Source organism: Centropristis striata, chromosome 5 (genome assembly GCF_030273125.1).
Source record: "Centropristis striata isolate RG_2023a ecotype Rhode Island chromosome 5, C.striata_1.0, whole genome shotgun sequence".
Classification (NCBI taxonomy): domain Eukaryota; kingdom Metazoa; phylum Chordata; class Actinopteri; order Perciformes; family Serranidae; genus Centropristis; species Centropristis striata.
The window spans coordinates 6,047,649-6,066,796 of record NC_081521.1 but is presented as its reverse complement, the minus strand read 5'-3'; the positions used below and the strand labels follow the sequence as shown (position 1 = coordinate 6,066,796).

The 19,148-nt window shown below is 36.8% G+C and overlaps 1 protein-coding gene across 1 annotated transcript; it reads right to left on the bottom strand.

Annotated features, from left to right (window-relative positions):
* Nucleotides 1-428: 428 nt before the first annotated feature.
* Nucleotides 429-18,065, bottom strand: slc17a9b (solute carrier family 17 member 9b). Its single transcript, XM_059333978.1, has 13 exons — nt 17,412-18,065; nt 13,652-13,849; nt 11,967-12,106; nt 10,181-10,280; nt 9,754-9,884; nt 9,522-9,618; nt 8,185-8,281; nt 6,923-7,010; nt 6,381-6,415; nt 6,131-6,246; nt 3,523-3,578; nt 3,369-3,398; nt 429-3,000 (listed from the first exon to the last, which is right to left on the bottom strand). Exons 1-13 carry the CDS (start codon nt 17,543-17,545, stop codon nt 2,822-2,824), a joined length of 1,401 nt encoding a protein of 466 aa, XP_059189961.1. The 5' UTR covers nt 17,546-18,065; the 3' UTR covers nt 429-2,821.
* Nucleotides 18,066-19,148: the final 1,083 nt, after the last annotated feature.

The window sequence follows — 19,148 nt, the reverse complement described above, 5'->3', positions numbered from 1 at the left end:
TGCCAGCTAGCCAACATGGCACACAGCATCCTGCCATATGGTGCCACCACATACGTCCCGCTAGCCCGGACTCGGGATCTGGGCCTGTAGTGAGTGGCTGGTGTGAACAGGACAGACCTGCACTAGACCCTGTTCAGCAGCTGATCCACATGCAGAATTGGCTACTGTTGCACAGACAAATGGCTCTCAGTTTCATAGTGGAAAAATCTTGCTCATTGGGTGGGCGAATTTACTTAAATTATTACTTTAATCATGGGTTATATTTGCTATAAGGTATTTCAATTAAAACTTTAAGAGATCATCCCCTATTCTCCATGGCAGAATAAAGTATTTGGAGGGTAGATGGCTTATTGCTGATATCATACTGCCTCCTTGTGGCACTACAGAGACAATGCATGCAAATAGTGCAGCACACTGAAACAACTCACCAGTGTTGACAAAATATATTTTTTATTCAAAGTATGCTTTTAAATACAACATATCTTAAAAGCATTAGAATACTGCATTTTTCTTGCATGATTGTATTCCCTCTGTCACACATACCTGACATGTTATCAAAATGATTTGTCAGAAGGCTTTCAGGAACCTACAGTGAGATACGTTGATAAACACTTATTTCTCATGTACATTATTTTGCAGGATGTCAACACAGTAACAGAAAAAAAAGGGGACAAGCAATGAAGGCAGTTGTAAATAAAGCACATCTGCTAAGGCGGGTAAAGCATCTGAGGAATGTGGAAAAAAATGAGTATTTTGTACTGTGGTCTCGTGGAACTAAATTGTGTAACTGGAAGGTCGGGACATACAGTACAGTTTGTGTATGCTCACGAAAAAACAGTGTAGGTACAGAATCAAAGTGACATTTGACATAAATATTTGATTTCAGATCACATCACAAAATAAATTACACAAAATAGAGTCAGTAGGTGTGTTTTTGTAATGTAACACACCAACAGTCTAAATATGTTTCACATACAGAAAATGTAAAGTTACTCTGAAAGAAAAAGAGCAACAGTTTGAATAAATCCAACATTTAAGAAGACAATATAGGAAACTTTTTGGGGCAATTTCGAAATAAAATCCATACCAACAGAGTATTAGGCTAAAGGATACACATCTATGTGATTTTTTTTAGAAGACACTTAAGAAAACCCATGTGCCTTTGTATGTGAATAACAACAAGTCACACAGAAGCAACAAAACTCCTACTAAGAAGGCAAAAATGTAGTGATGTACAGTAATCAATATTTGACCCTGTGTGGCCACAGTGAACATATCTTTATGTTTTCTCATTGCTTAAATCAGGCACAAAATAATAAATGCATAGATTTGAAAAAGTTCACGTGTCAAGTAAGCATCTCGATCGAAAATTAAATCTTTTAACTGCTGTGAAGGCCGAAGCTAAATGCTACAAACAATCAACATTCAGATATATAGGCAGGTAGCTTTATGTTGCTACATACTTTGCAGCCATATTGATACTCCGAAAGGTCCCCAACCGTGTTGAACCCAAGATTATTTTAATCCTCTCACTTTCCCCGCAACATTCATCATGTCAGTGTGTAACATAGAGACGGTTTAAATTTGCCTGAATTAAATAAATACTGACGTCTCTTCCTGTCCGGCACCTAGACAACTATGATTAAGTTAAGTGCGACAATAAACGTGGATCTTTTAAATTAAAAAGTTGGATATACAATATTCACCAAAAATGATAATATGTAGACAAGAAGAGAAAGTGAGGAAGTTATTCTATTCATACTGCATCGCACTGTTAATAACTTATAATGATTTTCTGTCATCTTAGCTAATATATTTATTTTTCTGGTCATCTATTTTCAATATATTTATTTTCTAAAAAAAAAAAACCTTTTGAAATTTACAAAAAAAAAAAATCACAAAGCCATATAAATATATAAGTACTCAAAATAAGTGAGGTATTTCTATTTCATGCAATCGCATAGAAATAAAATAAAAATAATTAATTACCTTTGGTCTTTCTACTCAAAACATATTCTTTGAGATGACAAACAGGGAGAATTGACCGTTGCCATACAGCTTCTCATCACTACTTTCACCCTCTCCGACTGTAACAACAAAATGAGCTTGTAACCATGGAGACGGGGACTTTGGAAGGTAGATTTTGCAGGACATTAGAGCGCCCGCCAAGTAATTAGTGGCTGGGTAATGAGGTGTCACTCAGACAGTGATGGGTGATTGGGGCGTACTAATAAAAGACTTCAGGTGCAAGAGGCTGGACTCTCTCTGCGTCACCCACATGTCCTCGCATCATCTGCCCCTCCCCCGCGGGTAACAACACACCACCTTGGTCTGTCACAGCTGCCAGCCAGCTCCTGAGACGACCACATCCATCACATGAACACATCATAATATGTGGATAACAATTTCCATCACTTCTCTCATTCTAAGTAACACATTCAGTAACAAATGACAACCGCCACGTGCTGCACGAGGCGAGCGCAGACCTGGAGGTAGTTTCTTTTTTTTTTTTTCCAGTTCCACCCTGAACTGACCGGATCCTCGAACGCAGGTGTGTTTTTTATAGCGTTTGACGAAGATTTTTCAGTAACAGTGTGCAGGCTCTGCTGTGTGCTTTTCAGTAACTGCTGCAGTACGTCCTCAACCGGACACACGGCTGATTAAAAGATTTCCAGATGTTATATGCAGCTTTGTCCGTGTGCCGCTTGCTGTCTGTCCACTGGCCGGTTCTCCGCTGTGGCTAATGTCCTAGCTGCTGGTTGCCCAAGGTCGCCTCTCTCTTGGGGGGAATAGCATGCTATTCCGTCTGATGGCTGATGATTTAGATGTGGATGTTGTGATGGCGGACCTTACTACAGTCAATGTCGACCCGGCGGGCCTCAGCGAAGGCCAGGAAGGTGCAGAGACCCAGCAAGTTGACTGTGGTGATAAGGGCAAACACAGACGTCCACGAGCCTGTGGCCTCGATGAGATACCCCGAGAAATACACCAGTAGGACCCCTGCACAGAAACACACACACAGAATTGCATGTTATTAAAAGATTTAAACCAAGCACACAGTATCTTTCATGTGGTTGTTCAGATTTCCCGCAGAGAAAATGCCACAGTCCATTACACATCCCTCACAGGAGCACAAACTGTCATCCTCTGTTCGCTGTATTATTCATCTGACACAAACTCCATTATGCTCCCTTAATGAAATATGCATGGCACATAGGAGCCAGCATGACTGACAGGAGACACATCAGCTCAAAGTTTGAATTTAGAGAAGTGGATGAATTATTTCACTTAAAGGACTGATGTGATTTAGCAGCTGCTGGTGAAAAATTCATCACATTTGATCCCAACATCTCTGCTAGAAAACTCACCTAAAAAGGCACCACATGTATTCATGACACCTGTGAAAGAAATGCAGCAACACGCATGTTAAATTCCAGAGGAAATTAAAATTCACCTTTGCTAAAATATGTTGTAGGAATTAAAATTGAATATGAGAAATTCTGGAAATGTTTTTAAACTTACCAAATAAAGCTCCAGCACAGGAAGGAGCAAGATCTTGAACATTTACAGATACCCCGCTGTAAAAGAAATGCATGTCGTTAGTGAGTTCTCCAGCCATAAAAAGTGGTAAATTGACTCTGAATTCCCTCAGTGTAAGTAATAAATCAGCCTGACAAATCTCAGCCGCAAAACGATTAGAAGCATGTCAGTAGTGAAGTAAATGTCTCAGTTCAGAGAAATGTATCATTTACAATCTATTTTCTGCTCTCAACCTGCCATCACTTGAAATACATTTTTTAGGGAGTAAGTAATAAAAATTTCTTTTAAAAATCGACATTTGTCCTCCCCAACAGTTGGAGACTTATGAGTATTGGAGTAATAGTACTTACTTTGATAAATTGTTCAACTTAATAACTTTGTCAACATCACAAAAGTGAAGTAAAAAATCCACATTGAATAATAATAAACTATGGTCCAAAAAAAGAAGAAGCCTTTAAAATGAAAGGTGACTTTTAAAATGACACAAGCACAAAACAAGATAGACATCCACACCCCACAGCTGGTGTTTCCTCATACTTGTGGTTGTGTTTCGCCATTGTTGTGTTTCTAACTGCATGCCTAATGTAAGCTGAGGTGTTTCCAAGTCTTCCCTTGTTGAGCTTAACCCATTGATGCCTAAAACGCCTTTAAAACCTCTGGGCGATTTTAAAATAAGCCCCTAAAACCTGAAGTTTTTTTTGAAATTCAACAGAAGTGTCAACGCTTCCTACTAAATAATAGATTTTTCAGCCTCTGTAGCAGATAGAAATTAAATTCAAAAAGTATTTGAGAGCTTATACAAATACTACAAAACGACGTATCCGCTTTCCAGGCTTCAATGGGTTAATGAAGCTTGTTACACCCAACAGCGTAATTTGGGACAGATTTGTTCACTGGATGAGGCGATGGGATATTAAGCAATTTAAAGGTATATTTCCTAAGACATAATTAATTGATACATGCAATAGTAATCTCTCTCAATCGCCTGTATTTTCTCTTTTATCTTATTTTGTTGTGTTTGGGGCGTTTCTGGGTAAGTAAGTACATTTACTTACAAAGCGCTTTTCACAGGAAAACACCCCACAAAGTGCTTTACAAGGGTATACGACAACATACAGGCAAACACAGAAAAACACAATACATCAAGAAAACATAATTAAAGCCTGGACGTCTAGTTGACCAGGTACATATAGTCACTAAATGACTGTCTAAACAGATATGTCTTAATCTGACATTTAAAAGAATCCACAGATACCGCAGACCATAGGATGCAGGCAGAGCGTTCCAGAGTTTGGGAGCTATTGATTCAAAGGCTCGATCAGCCCGAGTCTTAAGGCGGTGTGTGGGACCGACAGTAAATTCAAGGTTTGATCGGAGGGAGCGAGCTGAGGGATATGGGTGAAGTAGTTCAGTTACATATACCGGGGCCAGATCCTGCAGTGCTCTGTAGGTCAGAGTGAGAATCTTAAACTGGATCCTGTATGCAATGGGGAGCCAGTGAAGAGATCTGATACGGGGGTGATGTGAGATCGTCTGTTTGTCCTAGTGAGGAGCCTCGCTGCACCATTTTGAATCGACTGTAGACGGTTTAAAGCGGACATACTGAGTGAGGAGAACAGTGAGTTACAGTAGTCGATACGGGATGAGATGAAGGCAAGCATCTCAAGTTCAGTATTTGAAATTACTGTTCTCAGAGTGGGTGTCACACTTTGGGTACCAAGCTATTAACCCTTTGATGCACAACATGGGTCTAAAGTGACCCGATATACAGTATATGAGTTTTAATGTCCTATATCTCTGCAATAAATTATTTTCATCATTAAGTATTTTTTATCGTCTTACATCCTAATTTTATGTCTTCTTTGATTCATTTTTTTAATAAAATCCCTTTTTGTGTCACAACTCTTCTAATGATTTAGCTAAGTAGCTTGCTAAGCTAACTACTTAGCTAACTGCTTGGATAAGTATTTAGCTAAGAAGCTTGCTAAGCTAACAACTTGGCTAAGTAGCTTGGCTAAATAGTTAGCTAAGTAGCTTGCTAAGCTAACTACTTAGCTAACTTCTTGGCTAAGTAGTTAGCTTAGCACGCTACTTAGCTAAGTAGTGAGCTACGTAATAATACAAAAAAAAATTTTCTTCATAAAGTATGAGAGGCAAAATGGAAATAATGATTTGTTGTTATAAAAAACTAGATATTTAAAGAAAAGATAGAGCACAGAAACACCCAGCAAGCATTACATAACATGGGAAAGGAATGTGGGTCATTTTTGACCCATGTTGTGCATTAGAGGGGTGTCAATATGTTGTGCATTAAAGGGTTAAAACAGAGGACAAAGCACTGAAAAATGCCCCAAAAAACCTGAGATGAAGTGGACAAGGCTGGTTAAGCGATAATTCCTGCAGGGTGTGCCTTTGTTGTCTAAGCGGCTCTGTGGTGCTGTCCTCAATAGGAAATAATGTTTTGTTTTAAAATGGTTACAAGACAGCAATACAAAACACAAAACACCGGGGAACAACACATTTAAATCTAACAATGGTGCTGGTTTCAGGGCGAGAGATAAGACTGAGAGGACTCTGTAGGTTCCAGTACCTGTGACTGAAGGTGGTGAGGCCCATGGTGGCAGACACAAATGCTACAGCCCAGGGGAAGGTGGTGTTACCACACAGAAGAAGGGTAAACACACTGGACACACCCATAGAGAAAAACTGGGAATGAATGCACACAAAAACACATCAATCAACATGTTACATAATGCATTACGTACAAGTGTAAGAAGAGGACATTTATACAAACAGATAACACACACACATACTAATAAGTCACGTGTAAAATATCGTACCTGCATCAGTTTCCTCACTGAGGCTGTGTCGAAGCCTGAGGAGACCAAGAGAGAAATTAGGACATTTTTTTACAACAACAAGTTACTTTATTTGTACCCAGAGGTAGATTTTGTTTGCAGTATAGAGTTCTCATACACACACACAAAAGAGGCACTTATCACACATCATTCAACTTAAGACAGTGGGAGTTAAGAAATGGCAAATTAAATAAAAATTAAATTAAATTAAATTTAAAAAGTTCTTACAGGTCCACAGTATAATTAGATATTGATGTGAACTAAAATACAAATAGCAAAAAAAAATAATAAAATAAAATAAAATAAAATAAAATAAAACAAAATAAAATAAAATAAAATAAAATAAAATAAAATAAAACAGCAAAGTAAAATAAAACTTGTTTAGGTTGTAAAAACATAGATAAAGGTTAAAATGTGTATATAGAAATAGTAAATACATACATAAAAGCAACAATAAATAAACACCTGACATGGCTGCTTTATCAGTAAAAATCACTCTGATATGTGTTCACCAGTGGCTTTACCTTGACTGATGAGGTGGTCAGATAAACAGCCGCTGAAGAGGGACGAGGGGATGGCCACCAACCAGGGAATGACATTGAACACCCAACCCTGGGGGGACAACATGTTATCTGGACGTGAGTGAACTTGACCAGAAGCACCTGGAAACACTGAGAGTCACTGTTCTGTCATTTGTCATAGTGTGTGAGGTACCACTCTGGTCCAGAATGAAATATCTTTTGTACAGTCATGACCAAAGAAGAGTGACAAATTAAATTACAAAAAAGTGTCATACTTCAAATTGTTTCACCTGTTTGTAAGTAGGCTTTTCACCCTATATAACCTAAATTTGAAGCAGTTTCAAGCACTTGATTCTAGGGCCGGGACTTTAACGCGTTAATTAAGATTAATTCATTACACAAAAATTAACGCATTAAAAAAATTGACGCATTTTAATCGCACTTATTTTTGCACGTTTCTCACTGGATGAGTTTCAGGCGGACCGATTATACTGGAGCACCAACTAGCGTTGATGAGTTCAGACAACAACAAACCACAGTGAACATGAAGGAAGAAGCTGATGAGACGCTTTGGTTGGCCCCGTGGATGATGGGACATTTAGTTACTAAAAACCAACGGATGGAAGCGTCGATAAGAGCATGGTTGTGTTGCTATGCAACAAGGAATTCAGAAAATCACCGCAGCACATCCAGCCTCAAGTATCACCTCAATGCAAAACATATAGCAGCTAGCGGCTAGTGTGGTAGCTAAGTATTCTAGTTTACAGAAGGTCTACCTACCTATAGGCTACCTGGATTTATGAAATGTACTATATTTCTAAATATGCTATTGCTACACTTAATGGCAAAAATTGCACTGGTCTGTTGGACTTGAATAAAAATAAACAATATTTTTGTTGCTTAAGCTTATGTATTCAGTCATTATTCAATGGTATACTAAAAATCCATGTGAAAAAATAACTTCTCACTGTTCTCAGGTCAAATATTTATATGCGATTAAAATGTGATTAATTTCGATTAATTAATTACAAAGCCTCTAATTAACTAGATTAATTTTTTTAATCGTACTTTTTTAAACCTTGAAAGCACCACATTAAAGTTCAAGGAAAACACCACATAAAAATAAATGTGTTTTCAGGGATTTCCAACACCCGTAGGAACCCTGTAAATCAGTCTTTGGTTATTTGAACCCTCATGGCTGTTTTACTTTTATTATTCCCATTATCTTGGGTTCAAATATGTGCTCAAAAAGGTAGCCTGGTTACCTTGGCATCAGGGAAAGTGTCCTTAAAGAAAGTTGGCAGCCATGACAAAAGAGTGAAGAAGGTGCTCGCTGTGCAAAGGTGCGTAACGATCACAGCGCTGTTCAGAATGACAAGGGAGAAAAACAAGCAAAATCAGTGCATTGAAACTATATTTATACAAACTGTGGGTATACCAAAGGTTGCAGAGTGTTGTTAACAAAAGCAATGTCCCATTTCTTTGAGCAGCGTCTCATGAATTGACAGGAAACTTGTTACGTGTTTGACAGCTATTGTTTTCCTGTCTAAATCACACCCGTGTTGATGCTTTCATGCTACTCGCCTTAAGAGTTTGCGAATATTTTCAGGCATCAAACTATCATCCAACCTGTTCTTCTCAAGGTGGATCAGATACGTCAAATGAATCCACAGAGGTTGGTGGAAATGGAGCATATCAGTTGCATTATAGTTTATAAATATCGAGGCCATAGGGAGAGGACAAACAAGAACTCGATATGTGAGGCTTTAACAGACAACAGAGGCAGCAAGAGAACTGGGCTTGCTATTTTAAAGTCTGGTACGTAAAAAAAGTTGGATTTTACTCTGCAGAAAGATATATTTTATGCATTTCTGCATTTTTCCTCTTAAATTATTCTTCTATATGTCTATGCCCACTGACGAAGGAGCTCCACAGAGTTCAGAATCAGACAGACAGAGGCTTGCGCAATATTTTCACACACACACAGGCACATGCACACACACACACATTCTTGTACTTCTATCTTTGTGAGGACCCTCATTGGAACAGTGAATTCCCTTGCAAGGTTACAATAGTTTTGGATTTTTCATTAGTTTTAGTTTTAATTGGGTTGTGATTTTTTGTTTTCAAATTCAGTTAGTTTTAATTAGTTGTTTTAGTGTTAGTTTTATTTTTTTATAATGGGGTATTTGTTGGGTGGGAGATTAAAAGAGATCACAGTAAATTTTGCCTTTATTTCCTTTGCCTTATCCATCTTCATTATGTATGAAAAAAGACAAAAACAAAGGACATTTTCACTATGATTTGTTAGTTTTGTAACCACACAATACAGTTGTAGTTAATTATCATTTTTTAAACATAAACCTAATTGTAACATGAACCCTTAAAACAAAGTCTGAAATCTCAAAAAAACCTTTAAAGTGAGGACTGGCCCGAATGTCTTCACTTTGCAAAAATGTCCCCTCTCTGTTGGTTAAAAACGTGTTCCGGTCCTCACTATGTAGGAAGTACAAGAACACCCACACACACACACACACACACAGACACACACACACACACACACACACACACACACCACATTCTTCCTTTATCTTTATCTCACCAGACTGCAGGTTGTTTGAGGAGCCGTAACCAGTGTCTTTTAGACAGTTTGGACTGGGGCCCACTACTTCCCAGGGACTCCAGGGTGATGATAGGCCCTGCAAACACAGATGAGCACAGGCACATGAGCACACAAGAGGACACTGACTGCTATAATACAAATAAGCAGCAACCAGATAGGAGGGTGCTATGACGCAGCAGATACTGGTGACACATTTTAAAGCCTCCCTTGCCTTCTCCCTTGAGCAGATATTTCCACATGCAGTAGGCCCACAGGACTGACAGGAGACCAGAGACATAGAAAACACTCTGCCAGCCGTAGAGATCCAACATGAGGGAGCCAGCCCCTCCAATCACCAGAGTGCTGAAAAACACAGCAAGACATGACAAGTCAAACAAACACACCCTACTAATAAATGTGTCAACAAAGTGCTTGATACACAGCTTGAGCTGAACGTTGAAGGTAAACACGTATCAGGATGTTCAAATAAAACTGTCAAGTGTGCGTATAGATATTAAATTCACCGGTTTATTATTGCGATCACAATAGAAACAGCTTTTAAATGAGCCCGGCCTCTTTCTACATGACGACAATGATTTACAAGGAAGAAATACTCTCTTTCCCACCATTCCCCATTTATTGCATAACGCTTGACTCACCCCAGGTAGGAGCCACTACCCACGGTGCTCATGAGGAAGCCTCTCTCACTCTCTACCACTTTTTGAGAGCACAGACTCGCTAGAGAAGGGTAATGAACTCCTAAAACCAGGACACAAAAACAGAATTGGTTGATGTTCAGAAAGAAATTCAAAGAGGAACAAACAAGGCAATAAAATTTGGATTTTTCCATCTAAACACACAAAATAAACATATAAATCTGAGGGGAAATGTCTGCACCTGTGTTTTATAACAAGCTTGCTGCCAAAATACATTTATAGACACCTTAATGCCCTCACCCATTTATGATACACATTGTTTTTCTGAAGTCGAATAAAAAAGACACAAAGTACAGATGGGCGATTCTCATGAAGCCAGTCTAAGCTATGTCTGTGAAGATTATAAGGACATACTTTATTAAACTAAATATATTTCACTTTTATATGAATGAACAATGTAGCCATAATGAGGCACAATTCATTGTTTTGTGTTAAAATAATATTTTCTATATTTTTAAACATATTTTTGATTCACAATTTCATTATTGTAATGTGTCCAGATAAAAATGTCATGGTTTCCTCACACTCATATACAATACATATTTAATAAGCTTTATAAAAATAAATATACATTTGTTTAAAATGTATAATTTAACAGAATATAATCAAACAATGGTTTTTGACAATGTATAAAGAACAAAATCTGAATGAAAATTAATGAAAAATGGTTAAATGTTACGGTAATGATGGAATTGTTTGCATTAAAAATGTGTATATTTTAATAAAATACATTTTGGTGATACCAGCTACCCTTGAGCATATTTAAGTGCTTGCCAAGGAAAAAAAAAATATATATATATTTTTTTTATTTAAGAATGTGTTACGGTAATGAATTTAGCTCTCTAAAAATGTCAGAAAATACTTGAAAATTATTTAAAAAGACCATAAATTCATATTAAACAGTGACTTTAGATTGTATAGGTTATAAAGCGTCAAAGAAAATTTGTATTCAATGCTCTTGGATTATTGCTATGAGCTGCACCATGTTCATGAGAATCACCCAGGTGCCACAAAGTAAAGATGTTGTGAGTCATACTGGTCACCAACAGAGATCAAATGGTTACTCATTAAATTAAATAGTCATCCATTTGGTTCTAGATAAAGAGGAAATTGAACTGTTTTTTTTCCAATTCTATTGTCTTTTAAAAAGGCAGCACTATAAACTGACTGTGCCTTTAACATGTGCTTGTGTACTTTCATGTTGTCTGCCTGTCATGTCTAATTCCCTAACACAGACAGCAGCCTTTTAAATAAATAAGTACATGTATGAAAAAAGTTCACATACATACAGTACAGGCCAAAAGTTTGGACACACACCTTCTCATTCAATGCGTTTTTCTTAATTTGCATGACTATTTACATTGTAGATTCTCACTGAAGGCATCAAAACTATGAATGAACACATATGTACTTAACAAAAAAGTGTGAAATAACTGAAAACATGTCTTGTATTTTAGATTCCTCAAAGTAGCCACCCTTTGCTTACTAGAATATAAGACATGTTTTCAGTTATTTCACACTTTTTTGTTAAGTACATAATTCCACATGTGTTCATTAATAGTTTTGATGAATTTACAATGGCAATAGTCATGAAAATAAAGGAGACGCATTGAATAAGAAGGTGTGTCCAAACTTTTGGCCTGTACTGTATTTTCAAAGGTCTGGAAAGAGCAAAGGCTATTAAGTTATCTGAAGATGCAGTTGGTCTCATTCACGTTGTCTATCTCACCTTGCAACAGGCCCATGAGGAAGCGGGCCAGTGTCATGGAAAAGATTGGCTGGGAGCAGAAGTGAGCCAGGATCGGGGTGAAGGCCGTCATCGACCCCCAGGCTGCTGCAGACAGCAGGAGGACCTTCTCACCTCCAACCCTATGTACACAGAATACAGACAGACAGGGGAAATGAGTCACAGTGGATGTTTTATTAGATATCTACTGATTGGTAGATATCTACAGGTTCAAGCCCCCCCTTCAGCCAGTGAATACCAATGAGGTGGACATTGAGGTGGTGCCAAGTTTTAAGTATCTAGGTCAGCGATGGGCAACTTAAATGCTGGAGGGGGCCACAATTTTTCACTTTCACACTACCACAGGGCCACATATAGGACCGTGCACTTAACCAGATATTATTATAACTGTAATTTCCCAGCTTGGGATAAATAAAGTATATCTATCTATCTATCTATCTATCTATCTATCTATCTATCTAGATATGATGAAACTGCAATTTTAAATAGGTTTACAGTGCAGTAACTTAACATATTTCATGCTCAAATATATGTTTAACAGTATAAATAGGAATTCAAAAGGTTTGAAGCAAATAAAAAATAACCACTTAGTGTGATTTCTTTTTTTAGTGCAAGAACAGCAGACCAACATTAATTACAAGAAGTAATTTTGTGCATTTTTACTCTGCACTTTTAAGATTTCATGCTCAAATGCATGTAGTTGTACTGAGGGCCACTTCAAGTGAGGGTGCGGGCCGTCTGCGGCCCCCAGGCCTCCAGTTGCCCATCCCTGATCTAGGTGTATACCTGGATAATAAGTTGGACTGGTCCCTAAACACAGACGCTCTCTACAAAAAGGGGCAGAGCCGCCTCTTTTTCTTAAGGAAGCTCAGATCTCTGGACATCTGTAGTAAGATGCTGCAGATGTTTTATCAGTCTGTGGTGGTAGTGTGTTGTTTTATGCTGCAGTCTGCTGGTCAATAAAATGTTGAAAAATATCAATCAGTGTTTCCCAAACCACAAGATGACCTCCTCAAATCTCTTTTTTTGTCCACAAACCAAAGAGATATTCAGTTTATCATCATAAAGGAACAAATGAACCAGAAATTTTCACATTGAAGAAGCTGAAATCAGAGAATTTGGACTTATTGTCTTTAAAAAACGGGTCAAACCAATTATTCGATTATCAAAATAGTTGACGATGAATTTCATAATCGATTATTGTTCGATTAATCGAATAATTGTTGCAGCTCTAGTCTCATTCTAACAGAGATTCTACCAGACTGACTGAATTTCCCCTCAGGGATAAATAAAGAAATCTTGATTTTGATTTTTTGACTGACTGGAGTCATTTTTATACTATTAACTTTGGTGTGATAATTCTAGAGAGAATAAAACTCTTATCTGTCCATGACACGGTAAGCCTTGAACAGTTAATGATAATAAAGCTTCATCCCCTGTATTATCTATCCAGTCTGAGCAAACAAATACGGGCTGTTTGCATCACTGCCAGTAAAGCTCCCATGCAAATGACACTTGATGAGCAGGACGCTAAAACAGGTGGCAATTGAAAAGCTGGGTCACTGTCAACATTGGCAACACACCCGTGTAGACACAAGAGGATTCAGTTTACTGAGACGACTATTATCTCACAACACGACTATTGTTAGAGCTCAAACATTCCCCACCGGTCGCTGACGTAGCCTCCGAACACTTGGGTGAAGCAGTAGCCCCAGAAGAAGCTGCCCAGCACCATGCCCGACTCGCTCTTGCTCCAGTGGAACTGCTCCGCCATGCTGACGGCACAGATGGGCATCGCCACGCGGGCGCAGTAGAGGAGGCATGTCCCAAGTAGCAGCACCACCGTCCAGACCCTCGCCACTGGCCTGCAGGAGAGGGGAGGCAGAAGGGATTGAGCAAAGGCAACATTTGGGGGTAAACTTTGGACTTAAAGGCAGTTGTTAGGGGTTGTCTTATCTAACTGTGGGAGGGAAGGCCTGTGCATTATTTGGCTGCACAGTAAATTCAATATGAGTTAACCCTTTGATGCACAACATATGGACAACACTTCTAAAGTATAACATGGGTCAAAAATGACTCATTTATCCAAATTTGTATTAAAATTAAATTACTTAATTCTATAATGCACTTTGTGTTTTTTATGCACACTGTTCATTGCACCTTATTTGTTTCATAGCACCAACATTTTTATACTGTATATTCATATTTATTCTGCACTGGAATTCTATTCCACTCCTTAATACATACTCTTCTTTAGACACTTTATTTTTTATTGTATTTTATTGTATTTTTATATTTTATTGCTTGAAGTATGCCTAGGTTGTTCTTTTTATTTAATTGTGTTGTCATTGTCTCTGTGTGTAATGCTGCTGCTACGCTGTAATTTCCCAGCTTGGGATAAATAAAGTATTTCTATCTATCTATCTATCTATCTATCTAATAATAGTAATTTGTTTCAAATAGTTACTTTCCACACTCATATATTTAATATATTTAACGTGTTTATGTATAATTTTGTCACACATACAGTGTATCTTGAAGGTATTAACAGAGCTTCACTTTTTCCACATTTTTTTATGTTTCAGCCTGATTCCAAAATTGATTAAATTCATTTTTCCTTAAAATTATACACACAATACCCCCATGATGAAATTTTTGACCCATGTTGTGCATTAGAAGCGTAGTGATACAAAAAGGGTTTTTATTCAAAAAGGAAGAAATGAAAAACAAAAAATTAGGATGTATGATGATGAAAAACAAATTGATTGAGGAAAACCTGGAATATTGAATGATGAAATTAATTTATTGCGAAGATATAGAAAATGAAAAACTCAGTCGGGTCACTTTAGACCCATGTTGTGCATCAAAGGGTTAAAGTAGCTTCTATCTGCATCTGGTTTAACCCTTTGGAGTCCATCTATTTATTGAAAATACACGTTTTATTTACAGTAATAACTTTATTTATATATTATATGTAGACAAGCTGAGAAAGCCAGTTGAAAGTGCATCATAGGAGCTTTCACAGTGTGCCATTTATGTTTCTAGACCATTTTTAAATTGTGAATTTTCTTTCTACATGAAAACTTTTACTATTTTTTATTTACATGCAGATAGACTGTTTTTTAGTTTTATTATTTATTATTTTTTTCTGCTGTTTTTGTGTGTATAAATGGTTAAAAAATAATAATAAAAATGGTACATTTCCATAGAAACCTGTGTCTTTTGTTTGTATGTTGGGTTCCTGGCAGCTTTATACTTTGTTAATTAAAATAAAATTAAAAATCTGACTGATAGCCAAGTTTGTGTGGAGAAAAAGGAGCCATGCATGTGATGTAAGGACAGACTGAAAGATGCTAAACAGACAGAAGTTAATGCATAAGAAGTTGACAAATTTGAACCAAAATCTCCTGGACTTCAGAGGTTTAAAGTGGCAGTTCGCCCAGAATACAAAAAATATTTTTGTCTTTTACCTGTAGTTTTGTCTCCACTTTGCTTGTGGAACTCAAAGCCTAAAAATAATTTGATGGCGATGTCTCTCTCCAGAATGAATTATCTGGTTACTCAAAATAATCCACATACCTTGTTGAAAGCAGGTTCGTGTAGGATCTATTTTCTTTCTAGTTTCTTGTTAGTAGTTACTCACAAGGTCTGTGGTTTCCTTTAAGTAACTGGGTCATGATTTCATTGCTGTTGAGTTTCTCTTTTTTGAGCCACTTTTAAGCAACATAAGACAAGTGCCATATAGTTCCATTATATTCAAGAGAAAGCATTCATAAAAAATGGAGGTAAGATGAAAATTTTAGGGTGAACTGTCCCTTTAAATATAGTGAATGCATGCATTATACTCAAAATAAAGGTAATTCCTTTAAGAGTAAAAACATTCAGTGGTGAAAAACATAATCAGATCCTTTACTTAAATAAAAGTACTAATACCACACTGAAGGATTACTTCACTACAAGTAAAAGTCCTGCATTCAAAACTCAGTAAAAGTACTAAAGTATCAGCATCAAAATGTACTTAAAGTATCAAAAGTAAAAGTACTTGTGAAGCAGAAAAGACCCACTCAGATTGTTATATATATTCAAAATATATTAGTAGATTATTTGTATTGATGCATTTATGTAAACAGCATTTTCATTTTGTAAAGATAGGACTCGTTTTAGCTTCTTTATATACTTTTATGACGTTTAATATAAAAAAAAAATGTCTAATCACTTTCATGTTTTTATGTTAAATCTTGACCGGAAAAGTAACTAAAGCTGTCAGCTAAATGTAGTGGAGTAAAAAGTACAATATTTGCCTTAAAATGTAGTGAAGTAGAAGTATAAAGTTACATAGAATGGAAATACTCAATTATACTTAAGTATAATACTACAAAGTATAACCGCAGTAACTACACAAAAAGTAAAACTGAGGAAAAACTGCTTAAAAGTTTTTTAATGTGTTTTAACTGGCCAGCCTAATGTGTTATAGGTAGGTAAGTGATATGACTTACTTCTAGATGTGTTGATGATGTAATTTTTATGCAAAAAAATCATGATGATTTATTTGACCTTTGCCCCCCAAAAACGTAGCTACTACACTCTGGTTTTGCTGTAAACGGTTCTAATAGTAAAGCAGAAATAGAGTGGAAGAACAACAATGTTGTTGTCTTCTTTCAGCTTTTATATTTTGTTTTCAGTGAATAAACATTTCCAAATTAATTTTGTTATCAGTGTATTTAAGTGTTTAACAACTCTATTCAAAGATGTGCATATTTTAGACTTAATATTAATTATTCATTTATTTATTTTATGTTTAAATTAGAATATATATCCAAAGTAGACCGTGATAACTGCAATTACTGCTTGGTTTTCAGTTGGATTTTGTGATTTTTATATAATTATTTATCTGAAATTAAGCAAAATTGAAATCTAAAACTTTCTCACAAGATAAAACAGACATCAAGGGGTTCATTTTTAGTTATAACTCAATTTTGACCAAAAAAATTATTTACTGCAGTTAGACTTTGTAGGGCAGAGTACTTGCGTAAAAGTACTTAATTACATTCCACCGCTGTAAACATGACAATAATTAAAATATATTTAATGGATCACTTTTTAACAGGAAGTATTGGTTACTTCCTTCTTTACGAGCAATGTGTTTCATGTTCAGAAGAGTATCGAACCATGAAACGCTGTAGATGATAGCTACGTGTCATTTTACCAACAGACAGAGAGATACTTTATCACAGAATGTCTATAATCCTGATGTAGGACATTAAAGGTTAAAGAGCTTATAGTTGCTATGAAGTATTACTACTGATCAAACTTCTTTAGGGATATTTGTAAGCGTGTTAGAACATGATTTAACAGGGAAAAACCCTGCAGCCCTGTTGAATGTACCGTGTCTCTGTGTGGGTTAAACCTATTGGTTCAATATGTTACCTTGACCAGTTGGTGTTGTGTTCAGGCCACTTCTTGTGACATCCAGGAGCTCCGATCTTGTCAGACGGATGGTTTTCCTTGTGACAGACCAAATCTGGACTATAGTTCTTGCCATATTTTTGAATTACTGCCATTCAAATCAACAGCGAGTTAACAGCAGCCTCCTTTTACGCGCGTCGGCTGTTTACTTTCGATGTCTTTCCGGTCGATGAGTCACAAAAGTAAACCTTTGAGGGGAAAAAATCAAACCTTTTCATGAAGTGCGATCATATCTATATTGAGAAGTTTAATCCATAACCTGGAGGACTGTACTGGGCTGACTGGAGTACAGGCGATGGTCGCGGAACTGAGCTAGAGGAGGGAGTCTGTTTTTCCTGATGCCCTAGGAGGAGTAATCCACGTGTCAGTTTTTTCTCCCCAGCCTCCTCCTGCCGACCACGCAGTTCTTCTTTTGATCGGTAGGGTAAATCTAAAAGTGATTTTTTTTTTTTGTCTTTTCAGCTGTCAAATCAGCCGATTCAGTGTTATCCAAAACGCCAGAGAGACGCCTCTGGCCCGGGTCCCTCTCCAACCATGACGGTGCAATTTATAAAATGTAACTGTGTCGTCTATGGGAGCATCGTTTGAGCACCAGGATGTACTCTCCTCCTGACCCGTCCTTGCCGGATGGAGACGTGATGGTGCCCGTGCTGAGAGGCTGCTGTGTGGGGCAGAGAAATGCGCAGTCGGTGCCTGCAAGGTTGTTGAAACGGTCCGTCTGCCCCTGGCTCTTTCAGTTTGCAGGGATTCGTTATATAATACTCTGCATTCAGCACAACTTTTAGCTGCTGTCTTGTTACAGTCTGGGTGGTGGTGGTGGTGGAGGAAGTACTCACATCCTTGACTCAAGTTAAAGTAGCACCACAGTACAGTGATAAATATTCCATAAACGGTGTTCTGTTACAAGTAGATGTCCTGCATTTAATATAAAATAATTATTATTTAGCATCAGATATTTTTAAATTAGCAAAAGTAATTTGCATTTAATTTGCATTTCCCCCATATATATATATATATATATATATATATATATAATTATTATTATTATTATTACAGTGATACATTAATGTGTACCTTGTTGAAAGCAGGTTCATGTAGGTTCTAGTTTCTTGTTAGTAGTTACTTCTTCTACTAAATACTAAATATTCCATTATAAGTAGTTAATGTAAAACAGTGTTCTGTTACAAGTAAATGTCCTGCATTTAAAATAAAAATAATTATTATTTAGTATCAAATATTTTTGAATTAGCTAAAGTAAAAGCACTCATAATGCAATATCAATGTTGCATTTAGTAAAGGTGGGGCTTATTTCAATTACTGCACTATAGCAGTGTCCCTCTCCAGAATTAATTATCTGGCTACTCAAGATAATCCACATACCTTGATGAAAGCAGGTTCATGTAGGTTCTATTTTCAGTCTAGTTTATTGTTAGTAGTTACTCACAACAAGATCCTTGACTCAAGTTAAAGTAGCACAGCAGTGATAAATATTCCATTATAGTATATAGTAGTTCATGTAAACAGTGTTCTGTTACAAGTAAATGTCATGCATTTAAAATAATTACTTAGAATCAAATATTTTTAAATTAGCAAAAGTAAAAGCTCTCATATTGCAAAAGCCCATTTCATTTCATTGATATATAATATATGTCTATTATTGGATACAGTGATGCATAAATGTGTACCTTATATTATATC